The sequence below is a fragment of the Lygodium microphyllum genome, chromosome 11, assembly GCF_053477565.2.
Source record: "Lygodium microphyllum isolate KBCC chromosome 11, Lygodium_microphyllum_v1.1.10, whole genome shotgun sequence".
Classification (NCBI taxonomy): Eukaryota; Viridiplantae; Streptophyta; class Polypodiopsida; order Schizaeales; family Lygodiaceae; genus Lygodium; species Lygodium microphyllum.
The window spans coordinates 106977525-107002976 of record NC_141145.1 but is presented as its reverse complement, the minus strand read 5'-3'; the positions used below and the strand labels follow the sequence as shown (position 1 = coordinate 107002976).

Below are 25452 nucleotides of genomic sequence, written 5' to 3'. Positions count from 1 at the left end.
GAGAATTTGAAGGGTTGGGTAGGAGGGGGAGGGGCATTGTTTAGGCGGCAGCTTGTTAAAACAACCAAGCATGAATATTATGTGAGGAAATGAGGTCAGAGAAAGTACATCTGCAGAAATTCTCTATATAAACAGAAAATCAATCTCCCCCCCTCCAAAAATACATCAGCCAGCTGTATACTTCATGGTTTGGAAGTAATATATGCTAGTTGACTGCATGCATTATTTAGAGTCTTTGTTTATATGTATCTTTGCCCTCCTACATTTAACATTGCATGTTTGAGATTTCTATAGTCTCATTTATTCCATGCCAACAATTGGAGGGCTAAAATTCATTTAGCTATCTGTATTCATAGCTGCTATCCCTGGTTTCACAATGTCCATGACCTGGAGTAATTATACGACTCCTCTTTCACCTAGGCTTCCTTGACAGCCATGTATGCAAAACGTTGGGATGCAAGGATATATCATATATCTTTTCTTTTTGCATGTGGTTTTAGAATCCCTGTGATTTTCATATGTAGCATCTACATGTCTTTTGTAGGTGCACGTGGAAAACAGAATGACATATTGAGGGTAGATCTGTTTTGGGAGAATCATCACACAGTTGTCATGAGACTTTTCTGTTCATTCTGATGGGAAGGATTCCCTTTCCTTCAGGTCACTTATAAGTTTTCCATACAAATGTGTCACACATGTACCCTTAGTCAGATCAGGTGCAGTTGAAACATGAGCAGAAGCATGAGTGCTTATCCACTCATTAAATTATATTTGTAACCAACTTCAGCTTTGCTTTCATTTGCTGCAGCATCAATATGTGAGGATACACTAGGGTTTGCAGAGTAAACACAGTCTACAGATATTGTATGAACAAAAATAACACTATGAACTTGGACAATGCAAATCAACAAGAGACAGATGAATGAATGGGAATGAAAGAAACTCAATGAGCAACCAAGTCTGCAAGGTATGATACAGTAGATGCTCAAGGACTGGCTCTCTCTTGTGGGAGCAGGCTGAGGGGGAGTGTGGTCCTCTGAAAGGGATCCTGAGTGCAGCAAATCACCAATACATAGCCTATCCTGCCTTGGCCAGTGCTCCATCTCCACCTGGCCCCACAGCACCTGCCCCTCTCCCTGCCTGCCCACCTGCTTGTACATCTCGTGCTCCTCTCTTGCCTTTTCCTAGCCCAGCCCATGCCCTCACTCCTTCCTTCCTCACAAGGGACCGCACAAGACCAACAGACTGCAGAAAATTCAGTAACATAGGAACCCACACAATGGTGAGGAGAAAACTCGACCCATAAGACAATGGCCAGTCCCTCTTCTACCTCAAGGGACTCCAGTACAGCCCCCATAGTTCCTATGGCCAATATCATACAACTAATCAGGTTTGATCCAGATGTAGAGCTTCACATTAGAGACACCAAGGTAGCCTTCGAGGCATAATATTTGGCCTGTCAGCTGGTTGCTGGAAAACCACCTATTGGGTGTAAAGGCCCCTCATTACGCTTCCCATGTATATATTCACTTGTACAGGTGAACACACCCTTAAGGGTGTGAGTGTACCATACCCTAAATATAAATACATTCTTTTATTCTTTGTGTGTACCACATTGGTACACACCCTACTCACATTTTTGCTCTCTACACTCTCTACTGCTGCACACACTGTACTCCTGCACAAACCCTAACTCTGGTACACTCTCTACTGCTGCACACACTGTACTCCTGTACTCTCTACTGTACACTGTGCTGGACTGTCAGTCGATAGGCCAGAAACCCTGACTCTGGTACAAGCGAAGGTCATTTTTTGCTCAGGCAGGCAAGCGCAGGTTGTTTTTGCTCAGACAGACAGTCTGAAACCCTAAAATCAGATAAATGATAGCTGGCAATACCTTCTGGAACAGTGTGACAACTGTCAGGTCCTCCTATGGTGACGTGGCAGTCTTGCTGTTAGTTCTGGACTGGTATTCATTAACTCTAAGCAATCTCTACACACTACAACAGTCAAACCTTTTGGGATTTTCTTTGATTTGCACAGCGAATGCTTGTGGAGAGACATTTGACCCAAAACTTGCAGACATTGTACACATTGGCTTTGGAACATTTGGGGCTTTTCATGTATCAGTGAAATTTTGCTCAGCTGAGTTGACTTCACTGACATTGGTGCACCTCTGGACCCAAGAAATTTGGGGCTTTTGCAGATTTTGTTAAATTTCTGCAACATTTGCCCTTGTTTGGCACTCAAGAACCTGTATTAATACAATTGGGGCAGATTTGTCAGAGAAATTTTGGGATTGTTCACATCGGTGATGTATTTGTGCTAATTCATTCTTTGGCAATGAAATAACAGCAGATTCATTGTTTAGTGGGAGAAAATCTTACTTGGGATGTATCAAATGTTGTCAAAAGGCAGCTTCCTTTAGTACATGTATACTGAATGCCCATTGTGCAGTGAAACACTGGTATGTACAGCACTTGGGGTTGTTGCATATGGGCGTTACAATGATGTATTATTGAAGTGGGAGATTTCTTTTATGCGTACTTATCACATTTTTTGCATGTATATACTGTAATCAGCCTATTTGGACTGAAATTGCAGCAAATTATCTACTTCTTGAGCACCTTTGGAGGTCTATTTTGTGCACTTGCTATTACATTCAGCAACCTGCTATTACATTCAGCAACCTTGCTATTGGCTGATAGTATTCAGCACTTTATTGTAGAAATTTATTGCTGAAAATGGCTGACAATGCATCCATTTCTAACACAAAGAATCTTTTCGAGATTCGAAAATTTGATAGCAACAACTTCGATCTTTGGAAAGATTGTATGTAGGGTATCTTGTTTTTGAAGGATCCTGATAATGCTTTGGAAGAACAAAAGCCTATTGCTTTGTCAAATGAGGAATGGGCTAAGATGAATAAGAAGGCTATTACTTACATTAAAATGGCAATCACAAATGATATCTTGGTTGATATCAAGGGAACCCACTACATGTGAAGTTTGGGTGAACTTGGAACTTGATGAATCTAAGCCCGCCTCAGAGCATTTGAATGCATTTACTGTGATTTTGAGTCAATTACATGACGCAGCCTTGCAACCTTTTGATCCTAATTTGAAGGCTATCTTCTTGCTCATGACTTTACCCAATTCATGGGAAGCATTGGTTGTCTCTTTGAGCAACAACCCCATCTTGACTTTTAATGGTGTGCATAGTTCTATTCTCAAGGAGAAGATTAGATGTAAGGCAAGTGGGGGTAGCAATGGATTAGTCTATAATGTAAAAGAAAGAATTGAAAAGAAGTCAAATGTTGCAAATAAACACAAAAATTGCAGCAAAAGTAAGGAAAACCAGCAAGATGTCACTTGTTACTAGTGTGGATGCAAAGGGCATAAAAAGCCCAATTGCAAGTATTTTAAAAAGGAATAAGAACGCAAAAGGCAAATAAACGAAAAATGCAAAAAAAATAGAAAAAGATAGCAACTCTACCCCTAAATAACCATAGAAGGCAAATGTGGTATCTAGGGTTGTCATTGAAGAGAGAGAATAAAATGAAGATACTACAGATTTGCTGGTTGCATCTTCAAATTCACATGCTATGACAATAGAAGACATGTATATTACTAAAAAGGATGTGATAGATGCCTTATTATCTACTCATGATGGCTTGTCACAATTCTGGATTGTTGACAATGGTACTTCATTTCATGTAACTCTTGTCTTTGGAGTGTTTCTCTTTCTATACAATAGGTCACCTTGGGAAAGTTTACCTAGGGAATAACTATGCATGTGACATAGAGGGAATTAGCACTATACACTTGGCTCTTGAAAACGGCTAGGAATTGATTCTTCATGATATTAGGTATATACCTGGCATCAAGAAGAAACTACTTTCAGTTGGGCAATTAGATAGTAGGGGTTACTTCACTACTTTTGGTAGTGGAATGTGGAAGGTGCAAAAAGAATCCATGCTTGTCACTAAAGATAGTAAAAAAGGAACTTTGTATTATCTGCACTCCAAGGCACTTCCTGGAAAGTTTATTGTAGTTGCAGAAGTGTAGTCATAGATGAAGCTACGGCACAAGCGTCTTGGACACATGAGCCAAAAGGGTTTGTAGTCACTCTTTTCACTTGGATGAGTTGATGTGAAAGATTCAAAGCTTGAATTTTGTGATGATTGTATTTTGGGAAGACATGTAAAGAGTTTATACTCTCATAGAGCCTCTAGAAAGGCATGTATTTTGGATTTACTCCATTCTGATGTATGTACCATGTAAATAAAAACTCATAGTGATTTTTGTTATTTCGTGTCTTTTATCGATGACCACTCTAGAAAGCTATGGGTTTACATGCTTAAGCAAAAAAGTAAGGCATTAGACGTTTTTAAGAGGTTTTATGCGTTTATTAGCACTCAAAAGGGTTTAAAACGAAAGTGTATAAGAACAGATAATGGGGAAGAGTATGTATTAAAGAATTCAATCAGTTTTGTGATGTAAATGAGAGCTCACTATCCCTTATAACCTATCATCCAATGGTGTGGCAAAGTAGTGTCGGAGGGGTTTTAGTTGAAGGGTCGTATCCACCAGGGATCAAAGAGAGAAGGAAGTAGAGAATAGGAGATAGAAGAGAAGAAAAAGAATAGACAAGAGATACACAAGATAAAGCTCAACGAATCAAAGCACCATGTATTGATAGAACCTGAGAAGATAAGCAAAATCCTTATCTAGGACTACTCAGAAGTAATCTCCAAGCCTTATATCTCTCCTTGAGCTCCTTGGTAGCCCAAAAACGTGCACCAAACATTAACTTCTTCTCTGTTGCTCAAACCACAAATCTAATGGTTCCATTGGTTCCGAAAGGGACATAAAACCTCAGGACACCTACTTAGAATTCTCGCAAGTCACTCATTCTCCCCATTTCCAAAGTGTTGTTTGCTACCTGTAAATTGTGATTGTGCGTTGCGCGATTTCAGAAGCCCTTCTTTTTACACAAGATCCCTCAAATTTGGTTGAAAAGCTACTTGCTTTTTACATGCCACCCTATTCTAGAAGTTTTCTACACTTTTTTAGAATATTTACAAGAAATAATATCCAAAATATCAAAAATAGACTAAACTTGTCCAAAAATCCCGTATTTTGGAACTAACCATACTATGGACACTAGCACTAATGACTAAGATGACATTGACTCTCTAGATTCATAAGAAAGTCGGATGATGATACACTTCAAGGTTTTTCACATTATGTCTGTGTAGCGACACGACAACGAATGAATCGCACTTTATCTGAGAAGATTCGGTGCATGTTATTCTTAGCTAATCTCCTGTAATTGTTTTGGGGAAAAGCACTTAAAACCGTGCTACATATTTGCAACTGATCTCCACATTGTGCGCTTGATAGTGACATCCTTGAAAAGGTTTGGTCTGGCAAACCTACTTCATATGATCACTTATGGATCTTTGGCTATGAATGTTATGCACATGTACCTGTTGATAGCAAAACTAAACTTAACATGAAATCCATCAGAGACCTCTTCATGGGTTATGGAGATGAAGGTGAAATGATTTATAGAGTTTGGATTTCAAGCATGAAAAGATAATACGCAGACGAGATGTGGTATTTAATGAATCAAAGCTACTGAAGAATGCCACATCTAGTGACTTAGACAAGAAGAAAGTGAAATTTCAGCACAATCAGCCACTTGAACAGCCATCAGCCACCTACTAAAAATTCAGCTCTGTTCAGTGTGTCATCATTGAGCCATATGAAAATGGGTTGCAAAGGGATGCTGAAAATCAGCTTGGGCAGCATAATCCATAGTCTGAAAATGAATTACAACAGCTTGAAAATGTAGTTTAGCAACCGAATAATGAGGTTATTGACATTCCTTTGGATGTAGACCCATTGCATGAGAATATAGATAATTGGGTGACAAGGTCTGTATGTGTTAGAAGACCTATATAGAGGTTGAATCACTCTTTGGACTGCATTTCACTCACAGATAAGGGTGAGTCTCTCATATACAAAGAGGCACAATCTTGTGAGTTAAAGAAAAAGTGGGATCTAGCTATGCAGGAAGAAATGAAATCTTAGTATCAGAATGATACTTGGGATTTGGTCCCATCGCCCAAAGATATGAAAGCCATTCCTGATAAATGGGTCTATAAAATCAAGCATATAGATGGAAAATTCAAATACAAAGCCAATGCTTGTGGCTAAGGGTTATGTACAGAAAGAGGGGATTGACTTTTAGGAAGTGTTTTCACCTATTGTCAAGATGACCACTCTCCGTGTATTATTTGCCAGAAGCATCTATGGATCTAGAGCTTAATCATATGGATGTTAGAACTGTATTCTTGCATGGTGATTTAGAAGAAGAGTTGTACATGAAGCAACCAAAAGACTTTGTTATACCAAGAAATGAGCATTTGGTGTGCAGGCTTAAGAGAAGCCTGTATAGTCTAAAGCAGGCTCCTAGAGAGTGGTATAAGAAATTTGATGCTTTCATGCTCTCACATGAGTTCAAGAGAAGCAATACACATCACTGCTTATATACAAAGAATGCTGATGATGGAACCTTATTATTATTGTGATGTATGTGGATGATATGCTTATTGCTAGTAAGCATAAGAGCCATGTTAATGCATTGAAAAGAGTGAATTCATTCATTCTTCATGAAGGATTTGGGTGTAACTAAACACATTTTGAGCATGCATGTGACGAGAGATAGAGAGCAACAATTCTTATTTCTCTCACAATAAAAGTACATTAGCAAAGTACTTCACACATTTTCTATGGCTACTGCTAAGCCTCTTGGCGTACTCATACCATAGTACACTAAGCTTAGCAAAGTAGATTGCCCAAAAGATAATCAGACAATTACAAAGTTAAAGGTTGAAACACGTTTAAAAGTGTAGACATTTTATATAGATTGGCGGGTAGGATATATGTCTCATACATTTGAGACATTCTTGCTTGAGAATGGTATCACACATCAGGCTAGTGTGAGGATGACACCTCAACAAAATGGCATTGCTAAAAGAAAGAATCGAACACTCATGGAGATGACTAGATATATGTTGAAAAGTAAGGGGTAACCACATAAATTTTTGCTTGAGGGCCTTCAATGTGATAATCATGTATTGAATCATGCTCCAACAAAGGAACTTAAGACTAACACTGCTTTTGAGGCATGGCATGAGAGAAAACCAAAGGTTGCCTACCTTTGTGTGCTTGGATGCATAGTCTATGCTCATGTGCCAAAGGAGCTTCATGGAAAGCTCAATGATAAGGCCTAAAAATGTATCTTTATTAGCTTTAGTTTGAAAAGCAAAGGCTAACGATTATATGATCCACACACTCGCAAAGTTCTTGTCAGCAAGGAAGTTATCTTTGGTGAAAATGCAGCTTTTTCGCATGACCAATTTGAATATGCCAGCCACATATGATTTAGGTGATGTTTTCGAAGGTTTTTTACCACTTGCTTTGGGATTTGAACCTGCCATAAATGCGTGAACAAATGTATTACATCAAGCTTCTACTACTCCATGTGCCCCCCATTAGCAATTAATTGATCATGGTTTGCCTCTAGCAGTGGAATATGCAGTTGAGCAAGAAAGGGCTATTGTCAATGCAACAAAAATAGTCCCTAGATAGTTATTACAAACTCTCCAAGAGTGTAAATTTGATGCTCCCTTACCACAGTGCACCAGAAAGGCTGCTAGACACAGAATACATAATATAGAGAAGGCATATTTGATTGACAGTACTGAAGTAGAGACTCCTTTTGATGAGCACATGTTTATGAGCTCACTATTGGATGATGATGAGTCTACTTTCTTTGATGAAGCCCAACAACATACACATTAGTTACAGGCCATACAAAAAGAGTTGGATTCTATTGCCACTAATGGTACTTGGAATCTTGTTGAGTTGTTGCTTGGCAAGAAAGCTATTGGCACCGAATGGGTTTTGAAACTCAAGCACAAAGCTAATGGCACCATTAATAGGTATAAGGCACATTGGGTAGCAAAAAGCTATGCCAAGAAGAAAGGCATCAATTATGAGGCGACATTTGCTCCTATGTCCCACATGAGTATAGTGAGGGGTGTTATTGCTATGGTTGCACATTATGGTTGGAAAGTGCATCAATTGAGTATAAAGAAAGCATTCTTGAATGGTAATCTTCATGAGGATATTTATATCTCATAGCCTCCAAGGTTTGTGGTGAAAGAAAAAGAGTACTTAGTTTACAAGTTGCACAAGGCTCTTTATGGATTGGAACACGCTCCTCATGCATGGTATTAAAAAATTGATGCTTATTTGTCCAGCATTGGGTTAAAAAATAGTCCAACTTCTCCCACTCTCTATATTAAGAATGAAGGGGGGAGAGACTTACTGGTTATCATTCTTAATATGGATAACATGCTACTCACCAGACCTAGAGAGGATAAAATTGCAAATTAAGCATGATCCGAAACATGCTTTTGCTATGGGATTTTTACACTATTATTTGGGGATTTAATTCACCCAAAATCAGCATGATATCATCATGTCACAATCACAATATATGGACAAGATTTTGCATAGATTCAATATGCAAGACTATAAACCTCTAGGCACTCTGATGGAGCCAGGGCTGAAGTTATCCATGCATGATAGTAGTGAGATCTCTAATGCTACAATTTACAGACAAACTGTTGGCTGTCTAATTTATCTTTGCAATACATACCTTGACATACAATTTGCAATATCTCAAATAAGCAAGTGTATGCGCAAGCCATGGAGAGTACATTGGCAAGCTATTAAGCGAATCTTTCACTATTTGCAAGGTACTCAAACATATGCATTACTATTTCCTGGGGGGAGACTTGCAACTAGAAGCTTACGGCAATTCAAATTGGGCTAGTGACTCTGACACTCCACAATCTACTAGTGGACACTGTTTTTTTCTAGTCTGTTCACTCATTTCATAGCTTAGCAAGAAACAACCTAAAATGGCTACCTTGTCTTGTGACACTAAGTACAAGGCAGCTTTCACATCAACATTTGAATGTGTATGGTTGCCCAGATTGTTGGCTGATCTACTGATCTCATTGGAGGATCCTACACCCATTTTTTGTAACAACTAGAGTGCTATTGTCGTAGCACAAAATCCTGGTTCACTATCCTTATGTTAGAGAAAGATGTTATGCAAGAGAGATCAACTTGATGTATACAAGAAAATGTGGCAAACATTTTCACCAAAGCATTACCATGTGAGAAGTTTGAGGCTTTTCAAATGTCCTTAAACTTACTATCTTTGGTGATTGATCTTCCTTGTACTTTATCACATTGGCATTGCAAAAAAGTGTTAGACTTTGCCAATTTTGAATAGTGCCCAATGTAATTTGTGGTGTGCAAAGTTGTTAAAGTATCAATGTACTGTTTGTACACCTAGTGTCTTAGGATATTTAAGTAGTGACACTAGGTTCTAGAGTAAAGAAACCTAACTCGCACTAGAAAGATGAAGAAATAGAGGAGAAGCGAATAGGCAAAGCAGCAGAGAGGAAAGTCCTGGATCTCAATGTTTCCCATTTAAAATTTTGTTATAATCTTTGGCACATTTGCTGATGTCCAGATGTAGTCTTGTTTAAGCTGAGAATCTCTCATGGATGAACATGTAGACTATAGGACTGCTTTGGAGAGCAGAGAGAGGAAAGGGAGCAGAAAGTAAGAACTTCTGAAGAGTTGTGATCCACAATATGCTTTGTACACAGCTTGCACATGTGAGGTCTGATTGTTTGAGCATTCACGCAACCATGATTGCGTCTTGCAAGAACTCATTGAGTATTTTCTTAAATATCATCTGATCTTACAGGTCTATAATATACAATGTGTCCATTAACTAATGCTTGTAAGTTAAAGATGCATATATCATACATGATACTTGACATCAGAAATTGTTCGCACTTTTTTATCATCATATCGAAGTGCCTGCAAAAGAACCAAAGGGATATAAACAACTGCAGAAGTTTTAATGTCTGAACTGTACAAAAAGGATGAACAATATCTACGTGGCAAATCTTTTTAGGCACCATAGGTTTAAGAATGTTTAATGTACAACCGGATTTTGCTTTTCTGCTTCCATTGCTATAAGAACAGCTTGACGTTCTGCCTCTGCTTCTTCGGCCTTTGCTCGAAGTCTCTCTTGGGCTGCTTTGTCACCTCCCATGACTGCCTCCATCAACTGATCCTCAGCTTGTAGTTAAATGCTCATAGGTCAGAAGAGCAGGTTTGACGATGGCAAAAGGACTTATCTCTTGACTTTTAAAATGATTAGCCTTTTTCAAAATGTGGTAGGAACAAATAAATCGTGTTTATGCATGTACCTTCTTTCTTTATATGCTTGGGCTTCTGTTTGATTTTGTTAAAAGGACTTGAGTCTTGCCTTTTAGGAATACAAAATTTATTAGAAAGAACAATCATATTTAAGCATGTACCTTCTTTCTTCTATACGCTTGGGCAAGAAGCTGAAATGGAAGCGGCTGCTTTGAAGATTTCTCTGCATGACAGTTGAAGTGTACTCATTTCACTGTTGCTTATAAAAGGCAAAAACTGTGTACTGACCACACCTCAACATCTAGCTCCAAGATCATACAGGATTCGAAAACGTTCATACCTCCAAATTCAAACATTAGACCTGTTTAAAAGAAATATATATCGAAATAGCAAAAGTAAAGAGGAGTATCAAAAGTTGCATCTTCCTATTATTGTGTTTGAAGGAGCTGCTGATTTTCATTCCCATAACTCTCTCACCCTGTCAATAAACACCTCCAGGTTGACCAGTATGCTGGCTTCAGGGTCCAATCTTCTACTGCTCATTCTCACTTCTATTCATAGATTTTGTCTGCTTGCAATTTACTGTTCATACCCTCTTAGCTTCTTGCACTCTCCTGATGATCACTTTCCCTGCCACTAATGATATATTGTCACTGCAGTACCCACTTTTGACCTTCTCTGTAGTAGCCTCTCCTCAAATCCACAACAGTTGAGCTGGCAGTAGATCTTTTGTGCTACCTCTACATTTCATACAAGTGTGTCTAGCAGCCTGCAGAGGAAAGTCTTTCTTGATGGCTGTTTAGAGAGGGGATTCCATTATTCATCTGAACAGCAGCAAGGGATCTTCTCTATCATGATGGTGAGCTTCTATGCCAAGCACTCTTTTGCTTCCATCTCTTGTAACCAATTGACTTGCTTCACGGCAATGCATTAGCTGTAAATGCATTTTCAACTGATGGAGGGATGTCAGTTACATGTGCTACAAAACTGGTGCCCCAAATCGTACCATATCAGCATTTTGCAGCACCCATGGCAGGGTTTCTATGACCAGCCCCAATTCATTGCATTCCAAACTTCCTTGCAAGGACCCCCATGTTTCCATAGATTTCACTTTGCATCCTAGGCTGTATGCCAATTTTATGAGTGGCATACATTAGGCATGTTTCCTTTCAAATCTTGCACATTAGAATAAAAAAGTGAGGCATAGTTCCCTAGGATTTCATGGCTACCTGAAGCATTTCCTAGCCATAGGCCAAAGTACCCTAGATATGCTGAAGGTTTTGGAATAGTTAACTGTACAAGCTTGTCAGGCTGAATCTTACTACATTGTCCATTCAGATTGGCAACTTACCCATAAGCAGGTTCTTGAAACGAAAAACTAAAATAGCCATGTGTTTGGCATCTAAATCTCAATGTCTCATAGGCCGTGCACCATCATTTGCACCGACAATCGTGATAATCACCTATCCATCACGATACACTACAGATTTTCCCTCCTTACAAGCGTTCAGGATTCAGGCATTTGCTCTTTCCTATGTGCCACTTGGGTCGGAGTGAGGCCTTCATCCAAGTATATCTTCTCCCCTTTTAAGAAAACCCCTCTTGGACTAGTTTACCACTTTCATCCCTAGGAGTAATAATGTTCTCCTCAAACTGCCATCTCATGTTCTCCTCAAACCTAAGAATTAAGACCTTCATTGAGTGAGTGTGTTTTGTGTGTGTGTGTGTGTGTGTGTGTGTGTGTGTGAGAGAGAGAGAGAGAGAGAGAGAGAGAGAGAGAGATGCGATCGTGTGGCACACGTGCAGTAGGACAACACCGGTAGATATCTTTTCTGCCTCAAGGAGAGGCAACGTTAGAAGAGGAGAGCTCATTAGCCATGCTGCAGTTTTAACCCCCTTTTAGAACTTTTGATGCTGTCAAAATTGCCATTTGAATTATAGTTTGAGTGGTTTCTGAGGCTCTATTTGTTGTTTGTTGTAAACAGCAACATGTACAATTGATTTTCTGCTTCACAGAGGGTTGCAAGTTGGGTCTTGTAGTCTTTCTACAATGCATTCTTCAAGTGGTATTAATATGGAGTTCCTAAACCAACACATTGGTGATGGTATGGAGACAAATAATGTGGATTCGAAATGCTGAGATCTTCAGAGCAAGGCTGTGAAATGGCTAGGAGATGAGAAAGAAAGCTGTAGAGAGAGAAAATTCAGAGTTTTTTCATGAAGAATGACTGAAAATCAGTCGAATGCACCTATTGCCCTGCCACAACAATATTAAATGCTATTGCCTATAGCTGAGACATCCAAATCAGCTGTCACCTTGTACCTGGATGCAATTGCCTAGCTGTGGAAGGTCTGAATCTGCAATCGCCTCCTCAAAACTCACTCTTGGCTGGCTGCAATGGCTGAAAATAGGCTCGCCATGGCTGCTCATAGCTCTTCCACATTTGCTACAGCAAGAATGATCTCGTTTTTCCTCTTCTTTAGCCTTTTATCAGCTCGTATGGGCAAGTTTGCCAAGTGGCAGCCTTCCCAAATGGTTTTTTGGAGCATTATCTATTATTAAATATTAAATTTCAATCTTTAATTACTGAAAATTAATCTAACAATTGTTTCAATGCCCAGAAAAATAATCTGACTGGCCAATAATTAAATTGGCTAGGCATCTTCCACTCTTGAGTCTCTCTGTGCCATCTTTGACCATTAGATAGGTTTTAGGTATCATTAAATGCCACATCTCTAGTGTCACCAAACAACTAACACTTATGGCCAAATGAATGACCTAGGCCAATAATTGACACCAGATAGCACCAAGTACTTGTGCAACATAACTTATAGTAACTTTTGCCTTTGACATCGCGTGATTTTCTCGGGTCTCGAGCTCATAAATTTACACTAACCCTAGTCGCATCTCGCATGTGCAACATTTACTTAATTATGTGATTAAAAAATTAATCCATATGTTAAGTGAGGTTTCGAAAATACATGTCCTCATGACAACTAATTTCCCCCACGGAGGTTGAGATATGCTACCAAAGAGCCCTAGCAACAAAAGGAAGAGGGGGATGGAGGAGAAGAGTCCCCTTTCATAAACTTATTAGATGAAATTTTACAGTATTCCAAACAAGGAGAGATTCTCTTGTTAGAAGATTTTAATGAGAGGACACAAAGCAAACAATGTGACACATGATTTTGAAGATCCAAGGAGAGTACATGTAATGGATATAGAGGAGGCAAACACATGTAGGATATCTGCTGATACTAGATAGTACTCATTACAACCAATACCTACTAGAGCTAGGGTCACAACACCATCTCATCGTTTACAAGAGGATGAAGAAATGGCATGGATCCGGAGCACTAACTTGCTTCAAGCCCACTGGCTCAACCACAATAGACTATGTACTAGGCTTCATCGAGATTATGGAACTAGTAAAATTCTTCATCATCCCCCCTATCTGATTGGAATAGATCATGCCTACGTATTCTTCTCACCACACCTACATATCCCAACCACTGCCCATATCCCACCCACCACTTTCTATTTCAAACATGAGCTAGCGGACATATATAGCCACCACATATATGATGAGCTCACACAGTCTTAGCATAATTCTCCCCTGGGGACACTCACCTCTATCCTCCACTCGGCTACTCTCTAAAAGCTTTCCACACTCCACACACACTAGTAAATACACGCGATCAGGCACTGTGCCTCAAAACAAATGATGTGATAATGAGTGCAAAGAGCTATACAAACATCTCCAAATTCAGATAAGATTAGGGATCATTACAGAGAGAAAAACCCACACGCAAATGTAAACCTTGGCTCATCGTAAACAACTGTCATGAGGACATGTATTTTTGAAACCTCACTTAACATGTGGATTAATTTTTAACCACATGGTTAAGTAAATGTTGCATATGTGAGATGTAACTGGGGCTAGAGTAAATTTACGAGCTCGAGACCCGAGGAAATCATGGGATATCAAAGGTAAAAGTTACTATAAGTTATGCTGCACAGGTACTTAGTGGTATCTGGTGCTAGTTATTGGCCTAGGTCATTCATTTGTCCATAAGTGTTGGTTGATGACACTAGGGAAGTGGCGTTTAATGGTACCTAACACAAATTTGATGGTCAAAGATGGCGTATAGATACTTGGGAATGGAATTTGCCTAGCCAATTTAATTATTGGCCAATCAAATTATTTTTTAGGGCATCGAAATAATTATTAGATTAATTTTCAGTAGTAGTTAAAGACTGAAAATTAATATTTAATTATGGATAATACTGAAAAAACGATTTGGGAAGGCTGTCACTTGCCAAAAATGCCCATGCAAGATTGGAAAACGTCTTTAGAGGTTAGAGAGGCATTTTTAGTGTATTGAGCCTACAAGAGAGAGGGAGGAGATGGTCCTGGTCTGATTTGTAGCCATTGGAGGACCTTCTGAGGTAGCTAGGGGCAAGAGAAGACCAATGAACAATAGGTGACAATATCTACAAGTTGTTGAGATAAAGCAACAGCAAAACCATCATGGTGGGCCACACATTGGCAAAGATATATGGAGCAATGATAGAGGGAGAGCTTAGTGAATATACAGAGAGGGAGATTGAGAGAAATAGAAGAGCCTAATTTCTGACAAGGATTCTCCACACTCGACCATATCTTCACCTTGAGGAGCATGATTCAGCATACAAAAATGAGAAAGGACAGACTCTACTAATACTTTGTGGATTTTTGGAAAGCCTTTGATATAGTCCCACAAGATAGACTATTATAGAGGCTACAAACATTGGGGATCCCATTAGACATAACTTGGGGGGATCTATGCACTATATGAGAGCGTGGTACGCCAATTGAGATGCCCAGGAGGACTTTTAGACATGGTCTCTAGCACAGCACGCCATTGGAGTGAAGTAGGGATGTCCCCTCTCCCCCGCAGTATTTGGTCTCTACATTGATGAGATAGAAGATCACATCACACAAGGAGGCGGCGATAGGGTGGAGATAGCAAGTATACATGTCTCCAATATTTTGATGCTAACTATATAGTTTTGGTCTCTCCATCGCAGGAGGGTCTATAGCAACATCTCCACGCTCTTCATGACTTTTGTACATAGCGCGGATTGATGGTTAATCTTGGAAAAACCAAGATCTTGATCTTCCACACATCAGCCCCAATGAGGACTTTTAGACATGGTCTCAAGCACAACGCACCATTGGAGTGAAGCACGGATGTCCCCTCTCCCCCACACTATTTGGTCTCTACATCAACGAGATAGAAGATCACATCACACAAGTAGGCGGCGATGGGGTGGCGATAGCAAGTATACTTGTCTCCATTATGTTTCATGCTAACAATATTATTTTGGTCTCTCAATCACAAGAGGGTCTATAGCAACATCTCCACACCATTCATGACTTTTGTACACAGCGCAGATTGATGGTTAATTTTGGAAAAACCAAGATCTTGATCTTCCACACATCAGCCCCAATGAGGAGGAGATCAGTTTTCACTCTAGGAGCTAGACACGTGGAAGTTGTGGACTCGCATGCCTACTTAGGAATCACTTTCACTACATCCACTAAGAGATTCACCATGGCACAGGCAGCGGAAGACCAACTCGCATGAGGATACATAGCATTGGCCATGATGCAAAGATTGTACCACCAGGCACACTTCTAACAGCCTCACACACGGAAATGGCTATTTGGCACGCTGGTCACACCAGTCATGATGTATAGTGCACCTGTTTGGACCCCTAGCCTGGCTACATACCTATGGACACAGATCAAGAGACCATTGATCATTATGCTCTCACGGATGATCAACAGCAAACCATCAATACCACATGAGATTATTAGAGCCGAGTTTGCTGCAACCCCATGATGATGGAGTCCCTCTTTCAAGCCCTCAGGTTCATACACAAAGTGCGTGACATGCATCTAGATAGACTACTTAGGAGAGCAAGGCCTCTAGGCAACTAGCTCACGTAGGACAAGAAACTTCAGGGCATGCACAGATCGAGCAATGGCTTACAGGATATGGAATTGACATGGACCATCTCCCCCCCTTTTAGTATGATCCTAACTTCCCCTTTATACACCTCTCCCATATACAGAGAAACTTGATTATGCAACAAGATCTCTACCAATTGTACATAAAGCACACATAGCTATCACCCAGGTAGCCTCTTCCCCTGAAGATGTCTTACTACAAAGACCACTTCATGAAGACTACCATGGATGGCTTCATTGAGAGACTTGGATACCTACATGTATACATGCCACATGAGAGGCGGGTAGCCATTGGCTAGCTTAGGGTATCCTCCCACCAACTCAAGATCAAGACTGGGAGAACAACCAATATCCTAGAGCAGAGGGAATCTCAAATTATACCAAGAGGAGATAGAGAGCAAGGAGCACTATATTTACAAATGCAAAGCCTACAACACAGTCCAAGCTAGATATCCATTGCTATTTGGAGGAGACACCTCACTTAGACTAGTTATAGAGTCCCCATACCAACACCACTTGGGCCAATTTCTAGTTGAGACCCAAAGGCTTTGCACGTCACTAATGCAAGCTGGCACTACACTAAGATGGGGATGCCAGTCAAAAGTTACTAATTTCTTCCATACAATGACCACACACACAATACCTACACAGAGAAGGGTGATAGTCCAAAGAACAAAGGAGATCAAAGTAGCATGCCACCCACGGATATAGAGGTACTAGACACAAACGATACATCAAAGAGAGATGAGAGAGATCCGCTAGTGACATGAGCAGCAGCTGAAGAGTTGAGGGCCTATGCCAGATACTACCCTCATACTATTTCATCTAGGCTGTATAACATACTCTTCATCCGAGATGTATGACATACTCTACCTACTGATCCTGACTAGGTGGGACTAGATATACAAGTATCATTTAACTACACAGCTAGACATGTACTACTCATCCTCTCATTGTATCCCTTCAAGAGCACTATTTTGTCTTGTACACTACCTTAGCTCCTTTTACAATATATCATTCACCATACTCCAACACATCACATTTTGATGTCCAGTGACAATCAACATTGTACATGATTTTGTCTCAGAGGCCAATTTTGGCCTCAAAAGACGTTAATATCTCTCTCTCTCGGCTCTTTCCAAGCGACGAATCTCCAATGGCACCTGTTTCTTTTGCACCACTACTATGGAATCCGCCCGCCACTGATTTATTTCTTGCCTCGTCGCTAAGAAAGTCTGGTTATTTTTGTCGGCCGTTTGGTGAGGGGTGGTTGGTATCACACTGCGCCCCTTTGATTGGGTTTTGGGCCAGTCCAAATACCCTACTCCCGCACAGCCACATATGAAGCTCATGTATCACTTTCTTCGATACTGGGGCTGTTGGCATAACTGGACCATTCGGAATGCTTTTCTGTTTGACTCCGCCCATAATGTTCAGCGGCATATTGTGAGGCTTAAGGGCCTCTTGTATTGGCAGTTAGCTCTTCTCTATCGTTCTGATTTGCTCTCTACGGAGGACTTCCGTCCTTGGCATATGGCAATTTCCTCCGCATCCTTGCCATGACATTGTAACCTGTAGTACTTAGCACCTCTTCACATAATGGCTTGGATTGTCGTCATGTATCTTGTAATCAAGTAATCTTGTATTTTTTTTCGTAATTAATACAATTACCTTCTCTCTCTCTCTCTCTCTCTCTCTCTCTCTCTCTCTCTCTCTCTCTCTCTCCATTTCCAACATTGAAATGGGGAACATTTGCTTGGCATTGCTTTAGATGTGGCTAGTTGGGGTCGCTTAATCGTAGAATGCAAAGAAGATCTTGAGGGACCACAACATCAAATGGAGATATGCCTATGCAAGTGCACGAGCCTCGAGTTTTGTCTCAGCAACAGTGTGCCTCCCCTATTGGGCATGCACCAAAATATCATTTTTTCTGTCAATTTTTTGGGACAATGCACATACATTGTCCCCAAAATATGGGATTCAGCATGCACCTGCTCCATTAGACCTGAATTGCAGTATTCGCAATCTTTGTTGGAGCATTCTGTGGCCTTGCAATATGCTGGGAATAATTTTGGTGACTTGGCCACTTACTATGAGTGGTTGAATGACAACAATTGTTATACTCATGGTCTTTCATGCTCACCTCCATCAAAAATATGCATGTGAAAATATTGTGCACTTGCTAGATACTGAGGGGATATCATTATTGAGCCTCAAATTATCATTCAGATGTATAAAACTTTGTTAGGTTCACAAGAAACTCACACAAATGCAATTCATGTTGCTCCTCATTGTATTCTAGACATGGCGCAGGACCAAGTAAAGCTTGAATAGATAGAATTCATGGAGATATCATTGAGGTGGAGGTAGAGGAGATCCTGTACCATCTTCCACACAAGAAAATCTTTGGATGGGTTGGCCTGCCAAATGAAGTATTCTCAGCTTAAGTTGAAAAGCTTAAGGACCCACTACCCTGACTTTGTCAGCAAATTTGGAGAATAAGCCAGATGCTATCTGATTAGAAGATCGCACTGCTTAAGTTGTTACTGAAGGTTCCTTCCCCTCTGGCTCTGTAGAAATGGAAACCCATTTTTTAAATGGGATCATTGTATAAAATCTTCACTAAGATCATTGCTATAATAGACTATCTAAACTTTGAAATTTAATAGGCTATCCAGACTTTTGGCCAAAATTTTAAATTGTCATGGGCTTGCCCAAAATTCTAGTTCAAATTTTCATTTAAGGTTAAAAACCACTTCTATCCCTAAATTTCTACAGTGCCAACAATGGCACATCATCAAATGAACTCCCACAGACCCATATCATCATCTCTCTGTCAGCATACTATGGCATCTCTATGATGCCATTATAGTGGAACATGGTGGCGTTTACAATCAAATGAAACATGTCAGAATGCACTTTCCAGCCATGCAATTTTTATCTCCAATTGGCAATTAAACATTCCAATGTCCTACCCATGTCATGTATTGTTTCTAATGCAATGTCCATCATACTCATCATGTCCAGCGTACAATACTTGCCACTAAGCTTTCGGATCATGAAGTTCTTTGGCATAACAAAGGCTAGTGCATTCATGCTTGATAACCCTTAGATTTTAACATCTTGAACAAAAATCAGGAGCCTAACATACTATGTTAGCATATGTGATTGTTTTGTACCTTCGCATGACTCTTTGGTTAAGAATGTCTTCTATGAAAAGGTTCTCTAGTAAGTTTGTATTCAAAGAGTAATGGTGTTAGGACTGGTAAAAGAACAGAAGAAATCCATTGATCAGCTTTTCAAGGATCCACATGGAAGAAAAGCAAAAAGGGACCATAATTTGTAAATGTTGTAGGGTGTCGTTGGATCAAATTTATAATATGAAGAAAAGTGATTTCTCAATGTCACTCCTTTGAGATGTGGTGGTAGTGGTAGTAGTGTTGATCTAGGCAATTCTCATCTCTCTGAAAATCTATTTGTATGCTTGGTCATGGAAATCGATGATCACTTATAAGCATTCTGAGGTGCAAGGCCTGTTGGGTCTTTCTCAAGGATATTGTCTCTGCTTCCTATAGAGAGGTAATCATCCTCTCCTTGTGAGCTAGATGAGGTAGGGAGCCCCCTTGGGTGTCTCAAAAGGACACTGTCTCCACTTTGGTGGAAAGAGGCCAATTGTTTTGCAAAGTCAAAAATTTAAATGAATGGCTGATTTGGCAACAGCCCGACTGGTTGGGGGTGTGTGTGAGTTGTGGGGGGTCAAATGTACAACAGCCCAATTGGTTGGGTGTGTGTGTTTTGTGGGGGATCAAGGTTCAACAGCCGAATTGGTTGGGTGTGTATGTGTGTGAGAGAGTTGTGGGAGGTCAAAGGTGTGTGTGTGTTGTAGGAACCTCCCTGTTACCTCACCTTTGAAAGAAAGATTGGTGTTATTCCCATTTAAAAGTACTACCAAAAAGGCACAATAACCACATCATCAATAATTCAATGAATAGGCAAAACTTTTCCACAAAAATTGCGAAACCTTCCTTGATTCTCATAGAAGAGCTAAGGCACCTGCAAATTCAATCTCTTCTCTCTCTACTTGCAGATGATATACTCTACAAACCCTCTCCTGAATTGAAAAGGCCCACAAGTGTGTTGGGTGTGTGAACTGAAAGATTATGGTTATGGGAACGAGGTAGAAACTGGAATGGAAACAGAAACTCGGAAACCTCAGAGTCTCAGGGAGTTTCCAATTAAAGATGGGGTTGAGAAAAGCAAAACTGGAAATGTGAACATGAATGGGAAAGTTGATGTTAAACAACAAAAAGGTGGAGTTTTAGGGAGTTTCCACTAACTATGGAAAGATACACAGTTGATTTTGTTAGAATTCACTTGTAGAGATTTAGGAAGTTGGACCGTTTTCCCATTCCACAAATCTATTTGAACTCCTTACAGCATTGCAATAGTGCTAACCACGTCTAAAACATATTTCCAAGCATACAAATGGTTGTTGGCCATACTATAGAGGAAAAACAATCATCAGTTTCCTGAAACAAACAGAAGCCACAAAATTCAAATAGTCACGATGAAAGTTTAGTTTCATGCATTGTTTATCCAAGGTTTAGTCTAAACATTTTTAAAAGGCCTATGTATACAAAAAAACAGTCTACAAAAGATCAAAACATAAAGTTGTTGTAGCCCTAAGCTCACAGTAGCATCATTGCTTGTAGTACATCTCAACAACAAGATGCAGTGAGGCTCTAGAACAACCATATATCTCCATGTTGAAGACCTCAGCCACATCTGAATAGAGATTCTTTACACTCTAAGATGGGAGAGATAGCAAGGGATTTTGATAACATAAGTAGTTAAGAGGTCTTCTTTCATACCTAGAAGTCTAGCACTTCTTTCATTTAGGAAGTCCTCTTATGATTTGGTGTTTTAGCCCACTGGAATAGTTGGTATTTGCCATATCCTTTGAGTAGATAGCCAAGAAGATGTTGCCCCATAATGCTCCTGCCTTTATTTTGAGTGGTAGGATTTTAGACTTTGTATTTATAGCATAGTATTAACTAATTACGAAGGTGGCCTTTCATAGAATTATCACTTTCCCTTTCTTTTGTTTTGGGAGTTTTGTAAGGTTATTTTTTTGGGGTTTTGGGGCAGAACCTAGTATATGCATATTTGATGCTAAGAGTATTAAAGGAAAGCAAATCCAAAACCTATAGAAAATTATTATTTCCTTTTCCAAAGAAAAGATGCAGTATACCTTCTGAATCACCTTCTTGACCTTGAGAGTCTAACTTTGATGTCATGATTTGTACAAACTCTGGGTATTCAACCTAGCGATTCAAATAAATTGAGTATGTAACTTCAGAAATTCTAAATTCAAACGTAGAGCAAAAATCTACACAAAAAGCTTGTGAATAAAATACAGTAAAGTTCATTACATTAGTCATTCTGATGAGTCACATGACTATACTTGTGATTTCGATTATTACAATTGTCATACAAAAGCACCTATGACAACAATACATGAATTACAATTTCCCACCAGCATGATATATTCTTTCAAAGACACACATCAACAGAGAATATGATAAATTTGTTGAGACCCCACCCTCCCCCCCACCCCGAGTACTTCCTCTCACACAGATCCAACAACAAGGGCACGTGCGAAGTGAGTGCCTTGGCATAAATTCTGCAAGCTGGGCCATGAAGATTGTGAATGTTACTACCTTAAGGAACTCAAACCACTTCCCCCAGGTAAGTCCAGTAAGCTGGGCCACAAAGATCATGAATCTTACTACCTTAAGGGACTCAAACCACTCCCCCAAGTAAGTCCGGCAAGTTCACTTGCACCCCCTATCTTTCTCAACAAGTTACCCTGCAAGTTTCCCATTCACAACAAGGCAATAGTTCTTATTACTTAGCATCTCACCCCACCTTTCCACCCTTCACAAATCCTCCTTTGCTGACCACTCCTCTTCCATCCGCATATGCCCCCTCTTCCATACCACCCTCCACAAGACCTAGGGCTCCCCAACATCCCCCTGACCCCCCCATATTGTGCAATAGGTGTACACAATATGTACATTATCTATCATGAGAACATGTATTTTTGAAACCTCACTTAACATGTGCATTAAATTTTAATCACATGGTTAAGTGAATGTTACACATATGAGGTGTAACTCGGGTTAGAGCAAATTTACAAGCCCACGACCTAAGAAAATCACGGGATGTCAAAGGCAAAAGTTGCTATAAGTTATGTCCCATAGGTACTTGGTGGTATCTGGTGCTAGTTGTTGGTCTAGGTCATTCATTTGGCCACAAGTGTTGGTTGGTGACACTAGGGAAGTGGCATTTAATGATACCTAACACCAATTTGATGGTCAAAGATGGCGCAAAGACACTTGGAAATAGAAGTTGCCTAGCCAATTTAATTATTGGCTAGTCAGATTATTTTTCACGGCACCAAAATAATTATTAGACTAATTTTCAGTATTTAAAGACTGAAAATTAATATTTAATTATGGATAATGCTGGAAAAACCATTTGAAAAAGGCTTCCACTTGTAAAAAATGCCTATGCAAGATTAAAAAACGTTTTTAGAGGCTAGAGAGAGACATTTTTAGTATATTCAGCTTGCAAGAGAGAGGGAGGAGATCTTGCTAGTCTGATTTGCAGCCATTGGAGGACCTTCTAAGGCAGCTGAAGGGCAAGAGAAGACCAATCAACAGCAAGTGACAGCATCTACAGACTGTTGAGACATGGCAGTAGCAATAAATGATTGATTTTCTTCAATTCTTTGCATCTACAAGCTGTTGAGACAAGACAGTAGCAATAAATGACAGATTTTCTTCACTTATTCGCAAAGAAAGTCAGAGTTTTCTCTCTCCTCAACAATCTCTCTCATCTCCTAGCCTTTATACAGCCTTGCTCTGAAGATTACAGCATTAGAGACTGTGAAATTTCAGATTTCTCTATTGTAAACCCTAATCTGTAGCAAAAATTAGGATTTAGCAACAGCCTTGGAAAGCGTACCAAAAATTGGAAGCTCCAAGACTTGGATTCAACAAGGTTGAAGCTGTTTTTAGCCTATTCAAGTAGAGGGACCAGCAAATCATTGAATTTGGGGCATTTTCCATTTCCATCAAAGCGGGTGAAGGCCAATTGATTACCCGTATCAAGGGGAAAATCAGATTGAAAACTCGCTGGTCATTTTGGACAACAAGGGGAGTTGGAATACCGAAAGGGATTGGAAGAATCCCATTGTACATCAACTTCTTCTTCAATTAAGTTAAATAAATACCAAAAGGGGCGCCAGTTTTGGAGCGAATAGAGTGTCCAATGCCCAAGATTATATGGTAAGGTGTGCATTTCAGTTTTGTGAATTCGTTAATTCCTATAAATAGTGCTTAATCAGGCTATTTACCACCCTATTCGAGACGGTAGGCTGGTTTCATGGTTCCATTGCTGGGATACCACCCAATTCCTTGATTTGGTGGGCCTAAGGCACCTAATTGCAAGCCAAAGCTTTGTGCTAGCGCTGGTTTTTAATCTCAACGAGAAATTACAGCAATATGTCTTCATATAGTGAGATGGACTCAACCAGTGATGATGCCTCTTAGTATGAGCATTCACATGGGAATAAAGAAAATGCAATGCCAACAAGGCTCAAACCATGGACATCAAGCTGAAAATGTTGTTGTTGAGTAAGATGCACGGCCTTCAGGGCATAAGAAGGCTGATGACCAGCAAAGTGAAGAGGAATTTGACGACCGCTTCAAGAATCAGATGAGGACAGCAGCAAATCTCTTTGGTGAATTGGCAAAGGATCCTCAATTTACCTGATTTGTGAATGCTCCAAAGAAGAACAACAAAGGCAAAAAGAAGAAGACGTCTTCTACACCTTTGGGACAGCGAGATGCACCAAAGATAATGCCAAACCCTTCATTTGAAACTCCCAAAGATGCTAATGAAATAAAACAGTTAATACCTACGAGGCAAGGAATGCAAATGCAAGGCCATCACAGAAGTGCCAATCCAATGGATTTTGGATAGCCAAGCATGCATGCTATGATGGGGCAGCCATGACATTTTGGTGGAAGCACAATTTTTTATGCTATGGTTGGACAAGGACCACATATAGGAATGTATGGTACAAATCCCTACAGTATGCAACAACCAATGCATGGCATGCACGGCCCAATGTATTCAGGTATGGCTGGAAATATGCAAAACCCTATGTATGGTAGCATTGGCTTGATGCCTAGGGCAGAAAATAGCATATTTGGTACTACATCTGCATCTCCGAATGCTTATGGGGCTCAAGGAATGAATGTTGGTCATGCAAATACTCTGTTTCGTGTTAGTTTTGATGTAAATTCAGCAAATGCATCCTTTTTGCAGCAAGCACTGTATAACAACTTGACACCCGAAGGGGCAACAAAAGAAAAGTGAATTCTTCTTGCATGAGATTCACTTTTTGGGGCATATTGTATCGACTGATATTCGTATGGACCCTACAAAGGTTGAGGCAATACAATCATGGCCACCTTTAAGGAATGTGCGTGAGATCTACAACTTCTTGGGTTTATATTCTTACTACAAGAAGTATATACGCAAGTTTGTTGAAATTGCATCTCCATTGCATGCCTTGCAGAAGAAGGATGTGCCATTTATATAGATAGTAGTGGAAATTTCAGCATTTGAAAAGTTGCACAAAAAAATGACTTCAGATCCTGTGCTTGTGTTGCCCGATCTAAAGAAGTCATTCATAGTTCAATGTGATGCATGTGGTAACAGCATTGGGGCTGTTCTTGTGCAAGATGGCCGAGTTGTGGCTTATGAGAGCCGAATTCTCCACGGTGCAAAAAAGAATTTGCAAGTCTATGAGAAAGAGTTCTTGGTTGTAATTCATGCACTCTCTAAATGGAAACATTATTTGTTGGGGGCTAATTTTACAACGTAGACAAACTATCAAGCTTTGAGGTACTTTCTGACGCAGACAAAGTTGTTAGAGAAGCATATGAGATAGACAAATTTTCTCTCTATGTTTCATTTTCAGATTATACATATTGATGGTAAAAAGAATGTTGTGGCTGATGCACTGTCATGTAAGC

General features: G+C 39.9%; 1 protein-coding gene across 7 annotated transcripts in view; it reads right to left on the bottom strand.

The window, feature by feature from the left end:
- The window catches only part of LOC148029199 (uncharacterized), a 121383-nt gene that overhangs the window by 9899 nt on the left and 86032 nt on the right, over window positions 1-25452 (bottom strand). For 6 of the 7 annotated variants that reach the window (XM_087687949.1, XM_087687948.1, XM_087687950.1 and 3 more), the window contains 4 exons: window positions 21594-21666; window positions 10487-10548; window positions 10111-10233; window positions 9927-9980 (listed from right to left, as the gene is read on the bottom strand). In XM_087687949.1, coding sequence (XP_087544075.1) covers window positions 9927-9980; window positions 10111-10233; window positions 10487-10548; window positions 21594-21666 — 312 coding nt within the window. The remainder of the gene's footprint in view (window positions 1-9926; window positions 9981-10110; window positions 10234-10486; window positions 10549-21593; window positions 21667-25452) is intronic. The other variant, XM_087687951.1, reaches the window with a different exon arrangement.